The 13999-nt window shown below is 45.0% G+C and overlaps 1 protein-coding gene across 3 annotated transcripts in view; it reads right to left on the bottom strand.

The window, feature by feature from the left end:
* Window positions 1-13999, bottom strand: part of EVC (EvC ciliary complex subunit 1) — a 51377-nt gene that overhangs the window by 3122 nt on the left and 34256 nt on the right. The window contains exons 15-20 of one of the 3 annotated variants that reach the window (XM_048508950.1): window positions 10048-10254; window positions 9014-9149; window positions 7410-7503; window positions 6953-7079; window positions 3967-4102; window positions 2043-3129 (exon numbers count right to left, since the gene is read on the bottom strand). In XM_048508950.1, the coding sequence (XP_048364907.1) occupies window positions 3086-3129; window positions 3967-4102; window positions 6953-7079; window positions 7410-7503; window positions 9014-9149; window positions 10048-10254 (744 nt within the window). In that variant the 3' untranslated portion in view covers window positions 2043-3085. Of the gene's footprint in view, window positions 1-2042; window positions 3130-3966; window positions 4103-6952; window positions 7080-7409; window positions 7504-9013; window positions 9150-10047; window positions 10255-13999 lie in introns of those variants that run through there. The other 2 variants (XM_048508949.1, XM_048508948.1) reach the window with 2 other exon arrangements.

Below are 13999 nucleotides of genomic sequence, written 5' to 3' on the forward strand. Positions count from 1 at the left end.
AAATAAACAAAGGCTTTAAATGTATCCCTCACTATATTAACATCAACCTCTGGGGTCCAATTGATCTTCAAAAAAAAATCTATAAACTCCTGCTTATTTCTTTCTCCTATTTTCTTTTTTTTTTAAACAAATATTCGTATAGACACCAACTCCCTCCTTTCCTTTCTACCTTCAACTTCCAGGTTATCGCTCTGTGGTCTGTTAATATTTTTGGCATTATTTTGACCTCTTTTGTTTTCACACTTAAGTCTTGTGTACAAAAAATCATGTCTAATCTAGTATCTGTTTTAAAATACTCTGAATGATATGTATACTCTCTATTATATCCATTGTGCTTCCTCCATACATCCACCAGCTTAATTTCCTCCATCATTGTGAAAAATGAATTTGGTAGTTTACCATTTTGTTTATCCTTATTTTTCTCAGCTTTCTTGCCAGCTTGAGTTGATATTACACCATTCCAATCCCCCAACAAAATAATATGAACATAATGTAATTTCTCAATTGTTTCTTTAAGTTTCTGAAAGAAGACACTCTTATTCTGGTTTGGTGCATATACTCCTATTATAAACGTTTTCCTACTATACCAATTTACTTCTATTCCTATGAATCTCCCTTCATCATCTTGAACTATTTCTGTTGTATACCAATTTACTTCTATTCCTATGAATCTCCCTTCATCATCTCGAACTATTTCTTTTGGACTATATTCCTCCTTTGCATAAATAACAACTCCTGCCTTTTTTTCCTCATCCCTTGATGAGTTAAAATTCTGTCCCAATTTTTTATTAACTAACAGCCTTTCGTCTTTTTTAATTATATGAGTCTCTTGTAAGCAAATTAATCATACCTATTTTTTTCCAGTACATGATTTTTTTCCTTTTTTGAGGTATGTTCAATCCGTTGACAATCCATGAAATCAAATAACAACAACAACCTTTATTTGGCATTTAAAAATAGGTTCTAGAGCATTGCCAGACATCTTTGAAAGAAATCAAATTCAAATTCATACTATTGAACCAAATTAATAATAAACACAATATATATTTTCCAATTAATTTTAGGCCCATAATTAATTTTGTTATATTATTAATAGTTATAATACATTCTTTTTTAAAAACTTAACTCTTTATATTCTCCTTCTAATTTTCCCATGAACTCTCTGGCTTGCTGGATCGAGGTAATCCTCACTTTCTTTTCTTTATAAGTTAATGAAAGACCTTCAATATCTTCCCATTTATATCTTATATTTTCCCGCCTTAGAACATTTGTAATAAAGTCATATTCCCTTCTTTTCTTCAAGACCTTTTAAGGAGTTTCTTTTAGAATGAGGATTTCCTTAAAGTTTATCTTCAGCTTTGTTTGGGAGTTTTTCTTTAATATTTCTTCTTTTGTTTTCATTCTGGAAAAGAATACCAAAATGTCTCTTTCCCTTCTATGTTCTCCCATTGGTTTTGAATTCAGTCTGAAAGCTTTTTCAACATCTTCTTCTAGCACATGTTCCTCTGTGTCCAAGTATTTAGCTAAATTGGTAATAATACCTTTTTTGGTTTTGTCTCCTTCACTTTCTGGTACTCCTCTCAGACGTAAAATATTTTGTTTTTGATGTAGCTCAGTTAGTAATAACTAGTTGTCCAGCTTTTTAAATTCTACTTCCCATTCAGTCATTTTCTTGTCACTCTCCTTTTGGTGGTCTTCAATTTGGTTACACTTTCATTCCAGATCTACCATTTTTGGCTCATATCTTTAATTGTCTTCATTTCTGATTTCATATCATTAATTTCCATGCAGACTATGTTAAATTTATTGTACATAGCAACTAATTTGCCCTCTAGTTCATTAAATCTAGTTGTATTGTCTTTTTGCATGCCATTCATCATTTCAATAACATAGCCCAATTTTGCTTCCATTTCCGTTTTTTCAACTTTTCCAATAAGACTCCCCTTTCTTGTTTTATTCATTGAAATTCCAAGTTGCTTTGTTAAGCAGTGTTACCCTCCAAATGACTGAATGGGAAGTAGAATTTAAAAAGCTGGAGAACTACCCTCCAAGTTGCTTTGTTAAGCAGTGTTACCCTCCAATTTTTGTTTTTTTCCTTCTACCTCTCCCCCTTCCCCCTTCAATTCTCTTCTGACTTTTCCCTTAAGGGGGACCAAGGCTTCTCCGCTGTTATCACTGCCTTGAACTATCTTCCCCCGACTCCAGTATTTTCCCTTAATGCCCGCTTTTACTTTACTCTGTACCTTTATATTTCAGAATTAGAAGTTTTGTTATGTTCCTGCTCTATTGGAACAGTTGCGTCATGCGAAGTCGCTGCTTCTCCCCCGTCCTCAGATCTTTCCCTTTCAGCGTGCCGGTGCTTCCACTCCAAGCCGCCTCCACATCTTGTAGCTTCTGCGCTCCGCTGCCTGATGCTGCCCCGTTGCAGCAGGCTGGTTTTTCGGGGCCAATTTTCTGCATCTTCAAGGCTTTTCTTGTCTCTCCCTTTTATCCCGGAGAGAGCACTGGTAGCACCAGGGGTCCCCCTCGGTTTGCCTACTTTGGTGTCCCTTTACTGCCAGCAAGGGACGAGGTTACACGGAGAGCAAAATTGCCTTGCCTCTGTCTTCGCCGCTGCGCCGGAAGGACAGATTTTCATAAAAGTCGATACTGGGTCACAGCTAAAACAGAACAGCCCCCCTGTTCAAATTATATACATCAGACACACCAAAAGATTAATGTCTGCAAGTACAGAGCGTCCCCAGGCCTGGGAAGGCCCAGCATTGGGATCTCCCCCAGACTGAGAAGCAGGCTCCAGCTGGCTGTGGTGTTGCTCCCTGGAGTTGTTGGGCCTAACCCTACAGAATGCTCTTGCAGCTGGAAGCCCTACAGGTTGAGGACAACCCATTTTGTCCTGCTTCATTCGGCCTGGAGATCCAAGCATGAAGCAGAGGAGATATCAGGAATCCGCATTAATGCTGGCCTCATCTCAGATTTTGATGCTTTCTGTCTGTTGCACGTGATACAAAATAATTTGCTTAAAAACAGTAAAAATCCTTTTATGAAATGTTCTTGCTTCTTTTCTCCAGCAGCTTTTTTGGATTGTTCACTTGGCTAACTTCATCTTCCTGGTGACTCTGCCATTTGCTTCTAGAAAGGAACGAGAGTGAAATTGTTCCTCCTGTCTGTGATGTCCATATAAACCTTCCTTGAGCCCAACACGTAAATGTAACCGTCTAGTCAGTTACTGTATAACCCTGACCTGGATAGAGCAGCTGGGCCCGCGCTCTCAGATCTCAGCAGCCGAACAAGGTCAGCCCTGGCTGGTGTTTGTAAGGGAGACATCCAAGGAACCCCGGTGTTGTGACAAGGAGGCAGGCAATGGCAAAGCACCTCTGAACTTCTCTTGCCATGATTACCTTACAGGGTCACTGTAAGTCCGCTGTGACTTGATCCCCCCCCCCCCCATAGTGTTGCAGCAGCGGAGAGATATCAGTTTAAACCAGGAGCTGAGAGTTTCCCCATACTGGCTCACCCTTCCACACTTCATTTCCTGCCAGGGCTCCTAAAAGGGGAAGCATCATTTCAAAAACCCCATTCTCCCCAACCCAAAGCCTCCAGGTGAGTATCACTATGACGACACAGAATGTGGCGCTTGCTAACAGCTGCTTGCTGAAGCACCCTGGGCACGCCCTTCGTGTCCAGCACATGTACCCCGCATAGAGGCAGGTGGAGGGCAAATTCACAGTTTAGGTGCCCACGTGGAGCCCAAGAGCATCCAGCTTCTGGCCTGACCAGAATGATATCCAGTACAGCCACAGCCTCTGCCCCAGGGCTTCTGAGGGTTCTGGGCCCTGTAGCATGGATGTGCCAGTTTGGCCCGGCCCTCAGTCCTTGTTAAGGCCTTCCGTGCATCCCTCTCCACCACAGGAACCAACGAATCAATCCCCTCATTCATTATTATTTGTGTGTGGGAGTCAACAGTACCTGAAGGCCTCTGAGACCTGGCGAGCTTTGGAAACGCTGTCTTTGGCCTTGTGTTCCGTTTCCTCCTCCTCCTCCTCCTCCTCCTCCTCTCTTTCCTGCGATTGGGCACCCAGTCTTTTTGGCTGCAGCTTCTTTCCTGGAGGAAGTGAAAGGACAAGCAAAGACTGGGATGTGACTGGTGTGCCGAGGACCTGTCTCTTTTGCTCAGTGGCCAAGATGTGCTGGAGATATAAATGAGGTCTATTCACAACACAGCCCAGTTCAGAACCTTCAAAAGGGGCTTACTTCCCATTTGAGGTTAAGGGGCTATCTTGGCAAACCCCCAAATTAGATCACTTTGAGGCACACCTAATGACCAATACAAAAACACTTGGCAAAAAATTCTTTTCAGGGGTCTTTGGCCCTTTAAAGAGACAAATACATGATTTTTTAAAAAGAATGATGTTTTCTACTTAGTAGGAGCAGAACAGCTCCAGTTGGAAAGCAAGCTGCCACTGCCCGAGTGTCGTGAAGGTTCTGGCTGTTGTGGGTTTCCACGGCCACACAGCCCAGAAAACCCACAACAGCCATGAAAGCCTCAACAATACATTCTTGTGAAGATAAACTTCCAAATCCTGTCTCAAATAATGCTATTTTTTTTTTTGGGGGGGGGGGAGTCGAGACATGGTACGTAAATTAAGTAGAATCTATCATTAAAGATAAAATTATTAAACATGTAGAAAAGCAAGACCTGCTGAGAAAGAGTCAGCATGGCTTTGCAGAGAACAAATCCTGTCTTACAAACTTACTAGAGTTCTTTGAGAGGGTGTAAACAGGCATGGATAAGGGAACCAGTGGACTGTGTCTACTTGGATTTCCAAAAGGCTTTTGACAAAGTTCCCTCACCAGAGACTATTAGAAAACTCAGCAGTAAGGGAATAAGAGGGAAGTCCTCCCTATGGTTAAAACTGGTTGAGAAACAGAGGAAGCAAGAGTGGGTGTAGTAGGAAGTTCTCCTCACAATGGAGAGATGTAGGGGGGTGGTATCCCCCCAAGGATCCGTTTGGGACCAGTGCTCTTTAACCTATTCATAAATGACCTGGAGAGTAGAGTGCAGGTAAGTAGTGGCCAAGTTTGCAGTATTTTAAATTATGTAGGGTGGTGAGAACCACAAGGTTACTGAAGAGCTCCAGCGGACCTTGATAAATTGGTGAGTGGGTTAAGAAATGGTAAAAATGCAGTTCCAATGTAGCAAAATGCAGTGATGCACATAGGCAAAAATCCAAACTTCACACTGCTTCTGGGGTCAGTGCTATCAGTCACAGACCAGGAAAGAGGGATTTAGTCTTAGTTGATAGTTCCATGGGAATGTCAGCTCAATGCATGGCAACTGTGAAAAAAGGCAAACTCTATACCCAGGGATAGTGGGAAGAACAGAATAAAACTTCCAGATTGTCATTGCCCTTATATAAAGCCATTGGTGCGCTACTGCACTTGAGTACTGTGTCCAGTTCTGGTAGCCACATCCTCCAAAAAGGATATAGAGAGATAGAAAAAGAAGTGCAGAGAACGCGAGGATGATTGAGGGGTCTGGAGCACCTTCCCTATGAGAAGAAGAAGAGAAGAGTTTGGATTTATATCCCCCCCCTTTCTCTCTGCAGGAGACTCCAAAGGGAGCTTACAATCTCCTTGCCCTTCCCCCTCACAACAAACACCTGTGAGGTGGGTGGAGCTGAGAGGGCTGCAGTGTTTGGGACTCTTTAGTTTGGAGAGGCGTCTGAGGGGATATGATTGAAGTCTAAAATTATGCATGGGGTAAAAAATGTTGACAGAGAACTTTTCTCTCTTTCTCCTGGCTCTACTAGAACAAGGGGCAGCCATTGAAAATGCTGGGTGGGGGAAAGGTGGGACTAATAAAGGAGCTACTTCTTCCATGACATGTGATTGGTGTTGGAATATGCTGCCACAGGAGGTGGTGATGGCCACTAACCTGGATAACTTTAAGAAGAGAAAGAAGAGAAGAAAGAAGAGTTTAAGTTTTCTATCTGCCCTACTCTCCTGCAGGAGACTCAAAGGGGCTTACAATCTCACTTGCCCCTTCCCGCTCACAACAAACACCCTGTGAGACAGGTTGGAGCTGAGAGGAGCTCCGAGAAGCAGTGACTAGCCCAAGGTCACCCAGCTGGCGTGTGTGGGAGTGTGCAGGCTAATCTAATTCCCCAAACCTCCACAGCTCAGGTGGCAGAGCTGGGAATCAAACTTGGTTCCTCCAGATTAGATACATGAGCTCTTAACCTCCTACGCCACTGCTGCTCCTTAAAAAGGGCTGGGACCGATTTATGGAGGAGGAGTCGATTTATGGATACCAATCTTGATCCTCCTTGATCTGAGATTGCAAATGCCTTAGCAGACCAGGTGCTGGGAGCAGCAGCAGCAGGAAGACCATTGCGTTCACATCCTGCATGAGCTCCCAAAGGCACCTGGTGGGCCACTGCGAGTAGCAGAGAGCTGGACTAGATGGACTTTGGTCTGATCCAGCTGGCTTGTTCTTATGTTCTTATGGAATGGGGGCGGGGCTTTGTGCTGACTGCAGGGAACCCTGCTTGGCCAATGAGGGTTTTGAGTGGAGGGGGAGATATATTCCTGTTATTTTGGATCCAGGTTGTTTCTCCAAAAGCCACAGTTTGGGAGTACAAAAAATACAACAGTACAGTTCTGCAAATGAAACAGCACAAAGGTCATTCCTCGGACAACAGCAGAGCCCCATGCCACCCAGGTAAACCAGACACTGAAATTTTAGGTCTAACACTGAGGTAGAGACTGCACCAATTGCCCTGCACTTAAGAACATAAGAACATCAGAAAGAGCCTGCTGGATCAGACCAGAGTCCATCTAGTCCAGCTTCACTCTGCCACGGTAGCCCTGGGTGCCTTTGGGAGCTCTCTTGGTGTTTCCCAGAGCCAGCTGTGAAAGCTGGCATTCATCTAACTCTTTCCCCACAAGTTACCATGAGCTGGTTCTCTAGCTGCATCTCCAGGGTGCTAAGGCTCAACATCTTCTGCTTCAGGGCAGCTAAGCGGTTCTTTTGCTGGACATCAAACCAAGCCTGAACCCTTTTCAGTTTCCAGAGCGTCCTGGCAAAACAAAGCAGGACAATTAGACCTTCTGGAGGTTTCGTTAAAGTTGGATTGTGTTCTTGAGTTACATAAATTCATAGATAATTAACTGACTGTGTCAAGCGTGTGCTTAGTGGATTCTAGCAACACCCAAATTGCCCCCGTGGACAACTCTGTGGTTCACAACATGAATTGTATCCCACAGAGTGTTTCCATGGGTGGAAGGAGTTCTATTCAAAGTGCGAGAAAGCAAAGAAGAGGCACAAAAAACACAGTTGCTGAATTCTGGCTCAATCCATCAAACATCCAAATGCCACAAGATAAAGCAACACAATGGCTTTGTCTCACCTTGTCTGGCTAGCAGGTGATGTATTTGGCGGGTCTGGCTGGTCCCTTTGCTCACAATCCCATTTCTTTGGATGCTTGTGGCATTCAGTCCTTTCTGTTAAAAATCACATGTGTAAAAGCTCCTGCTTGCATCCACATAGCTTATAACGAGCACTTGATGCCACACATTTTAACAGACTGTTAATTTAGATTTCTTATCAGCACAACACAGCAAACATCAAGTCTTTAAAGTTCTTGCTGAGCTGTAGTTCAGCTCCTTTGTACACCCACTGGGTATACTTCTGGCAACATAGTTAAATGTTTTAGAGCTATTTATTAAAAATTAGTATTTTTTAAAACTCACATTTCCTGGATAATTAGATGTATGCAAATATCAGCGGCTTCCTAAAGGCTGCTCACAACATCAACTGGAAAGCTGCCGTGGGGCCGTGGTTCAAGTGTCTGGGAAGCTGGGGTTCAAATCCCAACCTTGCCATGAAAAGCCTTTTGGACCAGGGTGACATCTAGCTCTGAACTCCACAGGGAATAAAGACAGCCAAGACCCTCAGAACAAACCCCTGGCAGTCTGAAGGTGATCCAGCTAGAAGCTGTTTCATGCACTGAGTTCCTGAGAAGGTGTACAATAAAAACACTATGGGATGTCCGTATCACTGAGGCTCAAAAGGTTGCCTTCTCCAGCAACTGCCTCATTCCTTGACCTTCCCATTATTGACAGCCCGTACTTGAGGTCAAGATGGGGTCACAAAGAATGGTCAGCTCAGGTTAGACAAAATATGGGAATCAGAGAAGCGGGGGAAGACGGCCGGCAGTGGCATTTTATCATCCATTGTGCTGTGGCCAAGACAGAACTGAAAATAAAGGCTAAGGAAGCTTAGGAAACTTCCACATGGTAACTTCCTACCTGAGAAATAAAGCGCGAGCTGGTTTAGAGGGGCAAATGAAGGAAGTGGTGTAGCCAAGGGGTAGAATAGACTTCAGCCCTTCTCGCCAAAAGTCAGGGATTCCAACTGAAATGTGCCTTTGCAAACAGGGGACCAGCACAGCCAGGAGCAAGTGTCCACCCCCCCTCTCCGCTTGACACGTGAGCTTGACGCTGGCTGGGAGTTTTCAACCTAGGGGTGAATCCCAATGGATTATTTTCCACAAACGGAAGTGGTGCAGAATAACAGAACGTTTACCTCGGGTCTCCTTTTTCTGCATGTGTGAACTGGGGCACATTTCCTTATGAGTAGCCCCACTGTATTCAGATGGACTTATCTCCAAGCAAACACGCACAGGAATGCACGTCAAGCATATTGCAGATACAATGACAGTCATGGTGGTACAGGACCAGATGAGATCTGTGAGGCCAGCCCTGCGATCTCTGCTCAGCCACAAAGGGTGACTTTGGGCCCCGCCCTTTCTCTTACAGGAGCAGTGGTGGGTGTCACCCTGCTGCCCTGGGAGGTCTGGGGAAAGGCTGGGATGAAAAAGATGCTTCTGCTCACCAAGAAGGAAGGCCTTTTCTCTGAGGGACAGCTGGTCTAGGTAGGTATCTCAGCTCATCAATTGCTATTAAATCCAGATGCCAATAAGATCAGCTTTGCTCCTTTGAAGCTACGTACCCTGAAGTGCCTTCTGTGCTGCATCTTCATGACTCTTGTGGATCTTTGTTAGTTGCTCTAAGTAATTCTGCAGCAGCCTCTGGGCTCTGTGGCTGCTCAGGTGAACGTTTTCCCAGGTGGCCTCCTTCAGCACCTGCTGCAAGGCACCACAGCAGGAAACAAAGACAAGTTAGTTTGAGGAGGTCTTCTGTTGAGCTCTTCAGAGAAGGAAATAATAATAAAGGACCACAATAACACATAAGGAAGTGGGCTCACCCACTTGTACACCAGCCAGTTTAATTCATGCCTTCATGAGCCTTCCTACTGCCTGTGCCGGTCATGAGAGAATCAAGGAACATCAATCAGCCAGAAGAAATTGCAGCATTCAGAAACCAGAGGGAGAAAAATTTAATCTTCCTGGACATGTGTACAAGACCCTAGAAAGTCACTGCTATACACAAGCTCACACACACTTCAGAGGAACTTTAGTGTGAAATCTGTCATCCTGGCTTAAACAGAGATTTGGGGTTGCTTACTCAGTATAATTTCTGATAGCTGAAGAGTATCCATTTTTTAGAAACCTTAATTGGCTGATCATATATCATACCACAATCCTTTACTGACATCATTTAATTTTCTTGTGCTTCAGTCTACATCAGTTGTTTATCTTCCTAAATTACACTTCTGTTTATCAGCGTCCCATGAGACTTCTTATCTTTCTCACCACCCCTTATTCATTTGCATACATCTTGCTTTTCTCCCCAGTTTGGACTTTGAAGTGGTTTCAAAACATTGTCCTCTCCTGAGGCGAAGAGTTTCTAACAGGCCCAAGGGTTACCTGGCAAGTTTTCGGTGCAGAAAGGGGAATTTGAACCTGAGCCACCAAAGATCTTCACCCTATCTACCACACCATGCTAGCTCTCATTATGTGTAACACCATGTACAGCAATGTCCCTTACAGATAGAATTACACCCGAAAGCCTCTTCCTGCCCCAACTCCTTCCATGTAAACTCAGCTTTAGCTTAGACCAGAGAGCAGCTAGTCACAGCAGTACCTTGAGGTCTTCTTCCCCATCTGTGTCATGCTTTTCAGCCAGTTGCCGAGCCTGCTGGACCAAGGCTTGGCCAATCACTTGCTGCATGTGCTGTTGTAGGAACTGAAGGCTCTCTTGGGTTTCTGCTGTTAACTGCTGGTGGAATTCTAGCCTGGTCTGTTGCATCTCGTTGCCCAGTTTCTCCTCCTCTTCAGCAATGTGTAATTCCTTGTAAACAGAGAAAACCATCACTCCTCAAGCAAATAATGGCCTCGGGGCCTGTATATCAGAGTCCCTGGCAGGTCATCATGAACTCCAGAGTGAGACTATCATGAGATCTGACTTCACTCAATGTCGTCTCAATGCCAATATGGTTCTCACAGAGCACATTTTCAACATGAGGCAGCTTCAGCAACACAGAAAGCTGACCCTTTGGTTTGGCCACTTCACGCTCAGACATTTTGTCCAACCCCCAAAAATGCTGCCTTCAAAAAATGCTGCCTTAAGACTAGTCATTATTTATTTATTTGCTTTATTTGCTTTATTTATCGTCCACCTTTCTCACTGGGACTCAAGGAGGATTACAAATAATGTGTTAATACAATCAACACGATGGGACTTTTAATAAACAACGAAAAAGGATTTGGGCAATAGAACCAACCAGAAATCAAAACAGCAGAACTGAAACAAAGGCCCCTTCCGCACACACAAAATAATGCGTTTTCAAACCACTTTCACAACTGTTTGCAAGTGGATTTTGCTATTCCGCACAGTGCAGAATGAGCCAAAGTGAGAGTATTAGCCTGACACATTACAGAATACAAGATTATGTTGTATTATCTAACTTATAGCAAACTAGACACAGTAATGTAGGCCACAGTCTCTAATAATTTGTGCAGAACCTGGTCATGGACGGTCCACTTTTGGAAGCCTTTCTCCATTTGACAATTACCAGCAGCTATTAGCCAGGGCAGCCAATCGGTGTGTCTTTGACGGTGACAGACCTGAGGACAGAAGATGGGCTGTCCTTCTGATCACTGGTGGAATCAGTACTCTGGGTCTTTGGTGTGTTCCGTGAGGCACTGAATCAATGTTCCCTCTCCTGGTTTTGTTTGTTTTTTTTGGGTGCTGTGTGGTTTCCGGGCTGTATGGCCGTGTTCTAGCAGCATTCTCTCCTGACGTTTCGCCTGCATCTGTGGCTGGCATCTTCAGAGGATCTCTGAAGATGCCAGCCTGGGCTCTGAAAGCTAACATCGGGAAACACTATTCTGCTCGCGCCATACAGCTCAACTACAACTCTGTCAGTAGAAAGTGTAAAGAATTCCATAGAAGCGGTAAAAGGCTTTTGGGTGTAAAAGACCGTTTATTCAGACATCCTAAGCTCCGCATTACGTCATTGGCGGGAATAAGATCTCCCGCCAGAAGCACAGGTTATAACTCTGTCCATCCCATCCCCTCCCGGTTTCCCATGGGAGCGGAGTCTCATCTCCCCTCGCAGAGATGGGTCTCCGCCCGGAGAAACTGGCCCATCGCCCGGGCTGTGGAGATGTACTCAAGGCCAGGCTGGCTGGCCAGCTCATCAACACCATTGAATCCTTTGCCTCTGCCTCCTTAAAGAAAACTTCTCCCCGGTTTGTGCGGAAGAGTGCGATGGAAAGCAGAAATGGTGAGCGTCAATATTTTGAATAAACCCATTGATTATACCCAGAGGAATACCCCACCCAAGAGACCAAACCTGGCGTTTGCGATTAAAGCGAGAGTCCAGGATGGCGTCAATTTAAATGCTTGTAGCCATCAATAATAGTCGGTGGGGGTCTCTCCAGCCGGGTCGTGCCAGATTTATCGGAAGCAGGAGCCTCCTTGAGTAAACTGGAATGGAAGACAGGGATGGATATTACTAAGAGAATTAGGCAAGTCCAATCGGGCAGTGACATCATTAATCCACTTTAGTAATCTGAAAGGTCCCACGAATCTTTTGCCTAGTTTTGAAAATTTATGCACGTCTCTGAGATTTTTTGGTAGACAAATACACCCAGGCTCCCACACACAGAGGAAATCCGGCGGTGCTTATCTGCTTGCAGTTTTGGGAGTCTTTAGCCTGCTGTAAGGCGGTCTGGACCATTTTCCACCCCTCGGCCAGAGATGAAATCCACTGCTGAAACTCGAGGAGGATCAATGCTTCGCAGGTAAGTTTAAGCGCCCGGAGGAAGGGGCGACCAGACACTGGTTGAAGGGGTCTTTTTGTACTACTATGAACCGCATTATTATAGGTATTATTCTGCAAGCAGAATTAGCTTCGCACCAATTGTCTTGGTGGTAGTTGGTGTAACAACGTAAATACTGCTCTAGGGTTCTGTTAGTTCTCTCTGACTCACCGTCACTTTGAGCGTGGTAGAGCAGCAGCCGGTACAACAAACCCAGAAAAGCTTTCCAGAACTTTGAAATGAATTGGGGCATGGTCAGGAATATATGAAGTGTAGGTGATAAACATGCTGAATGAACAATTTAACTTAGGAGGCGGAGGGATGGGGAAGCACATGGGATGAAATGGGCTTGTTTAGAAAATAAGTCCACCACCACTTATAAGACCCGTGTTGCCATGACTTTCTAGCCAAATCTGTAATAAAATCCATGGAGATGACTTCCCAGAGTGGGTTTGAGGTTTCAACAGACCATGGGGTTTTGAGATGTTCTTAGCTTCTGCACAAACAGAGCAACCTTTAATATCGTCTCAATGTCCTTAGCATCGCGCCACCAAAGTGTGGTGAGACCAAATGCAGAGTTTTAGGAAGCCAAAATGTCCAGCTGGCCGGGCATCATGACCCAGGCCTCGAGAACCTGCTTACGGAGGGGAGGCATTACCAACAATCCCCATGCCAGACCCCATTCTCCAAAGCGCAATTGGGAGTCACCTTCCGCCCGGTGGCTCAGCGCAGCCCGCCTCTCGAGGTTCCCGTGGAAAGGAGAGACCAGGCTGAAGGAATGGGCAGAGAAGGAGGAGTGGATGTCTGAGATCGGGTGACAGCCAGCCCTGGTGGGAGGGAGAGGAACAGTCTTGTGAGAATGTCCCACGTAAGGCAGCTCCACCCCTCGGGCAGTGTGAGAGGCGCATCAGCCAATTTATTGGTTTTCGAGGAAAAAATGGACCCGTGAAAAGAAACGAGAAAAGAAATGTTAAGCAGAAGTTTACCTATTGGACATCTTGAGGGTGGAAGGCGGCCAAGTTCTTGTGATCCGACCAAACTTGAAGAGGTGTTTAGCCCCTCCAGCCAGTGGCCAAGTGGAAGTGCTACTTTGATGGCGCAGTCTCTTTATCCCCTACAGTCCAGTTGAGCTCAGCGGAGAATTTCTTTGATAAATAAGCACACGGAACCAGCCTATCATCTTTATTTCTCTGCAACAGGGCTGCCCCAAACGCTTTGTCAGAGGCATCCGTGAACCACAAGCGGAGATCTGGGTCAGGGTGCTTCAGGATAGGTCGGGAGTAAAAGCAGATTTAAAGCTGAAAGGCTGTCTGACATTCCTTAGACCAGGAAAGGGGGGCCCCGGGCTTGGAAGTCAGTGGATCTTACCTTAGTGCGTAAAGAGATCTGTGAGTGGGAGAGTCCAGTTCAGCGGGTGGGGGTATAAAGTCCACGATAGAAATTAGCAAAACCTAGAAAGATTGGAGCTCCTTTAGGTTGGTAGAGGGCAGGCGTGGAGGACTGCATCAATCTTAGCAGGATCCATTTTGCTTGAGCCCTCGAGTGAGATCGGTAACCCAAATAGTCAATAGAGGGTTTGGTGGAAACAGCATTTTGAAAGTTTGGCAAAGAGGGAGTTGTTGAGCAAGCGTTTTAATACTTCGAACCAATGCTTCATGCTCCTCCATGGTTTGTGAGTAAATTAAAAGCGTCATCTAAGGAGTACACCACTACTCCCTTGTACAATAAATCATGGAGAACTTGGTTGATAAGGGGGCCATACAAAAGCT

The sequence above is a fragment of the Sphaerodactylus townsendi genome, linkage group LG10 (assembly GCF_021028975.2).
Source record: "Sphaerodactylus townsendi isolate TG3544 linkage group LG10, MPM_Stown_v2.3, whole genome shotgun sequence".
NCBI lineage: Eukaryota > Metazoa > Chordata > Lepidosauria > Squamata > Sphaerodactylidae > Sphaerodactylus > Sphaerodactylus townsendi.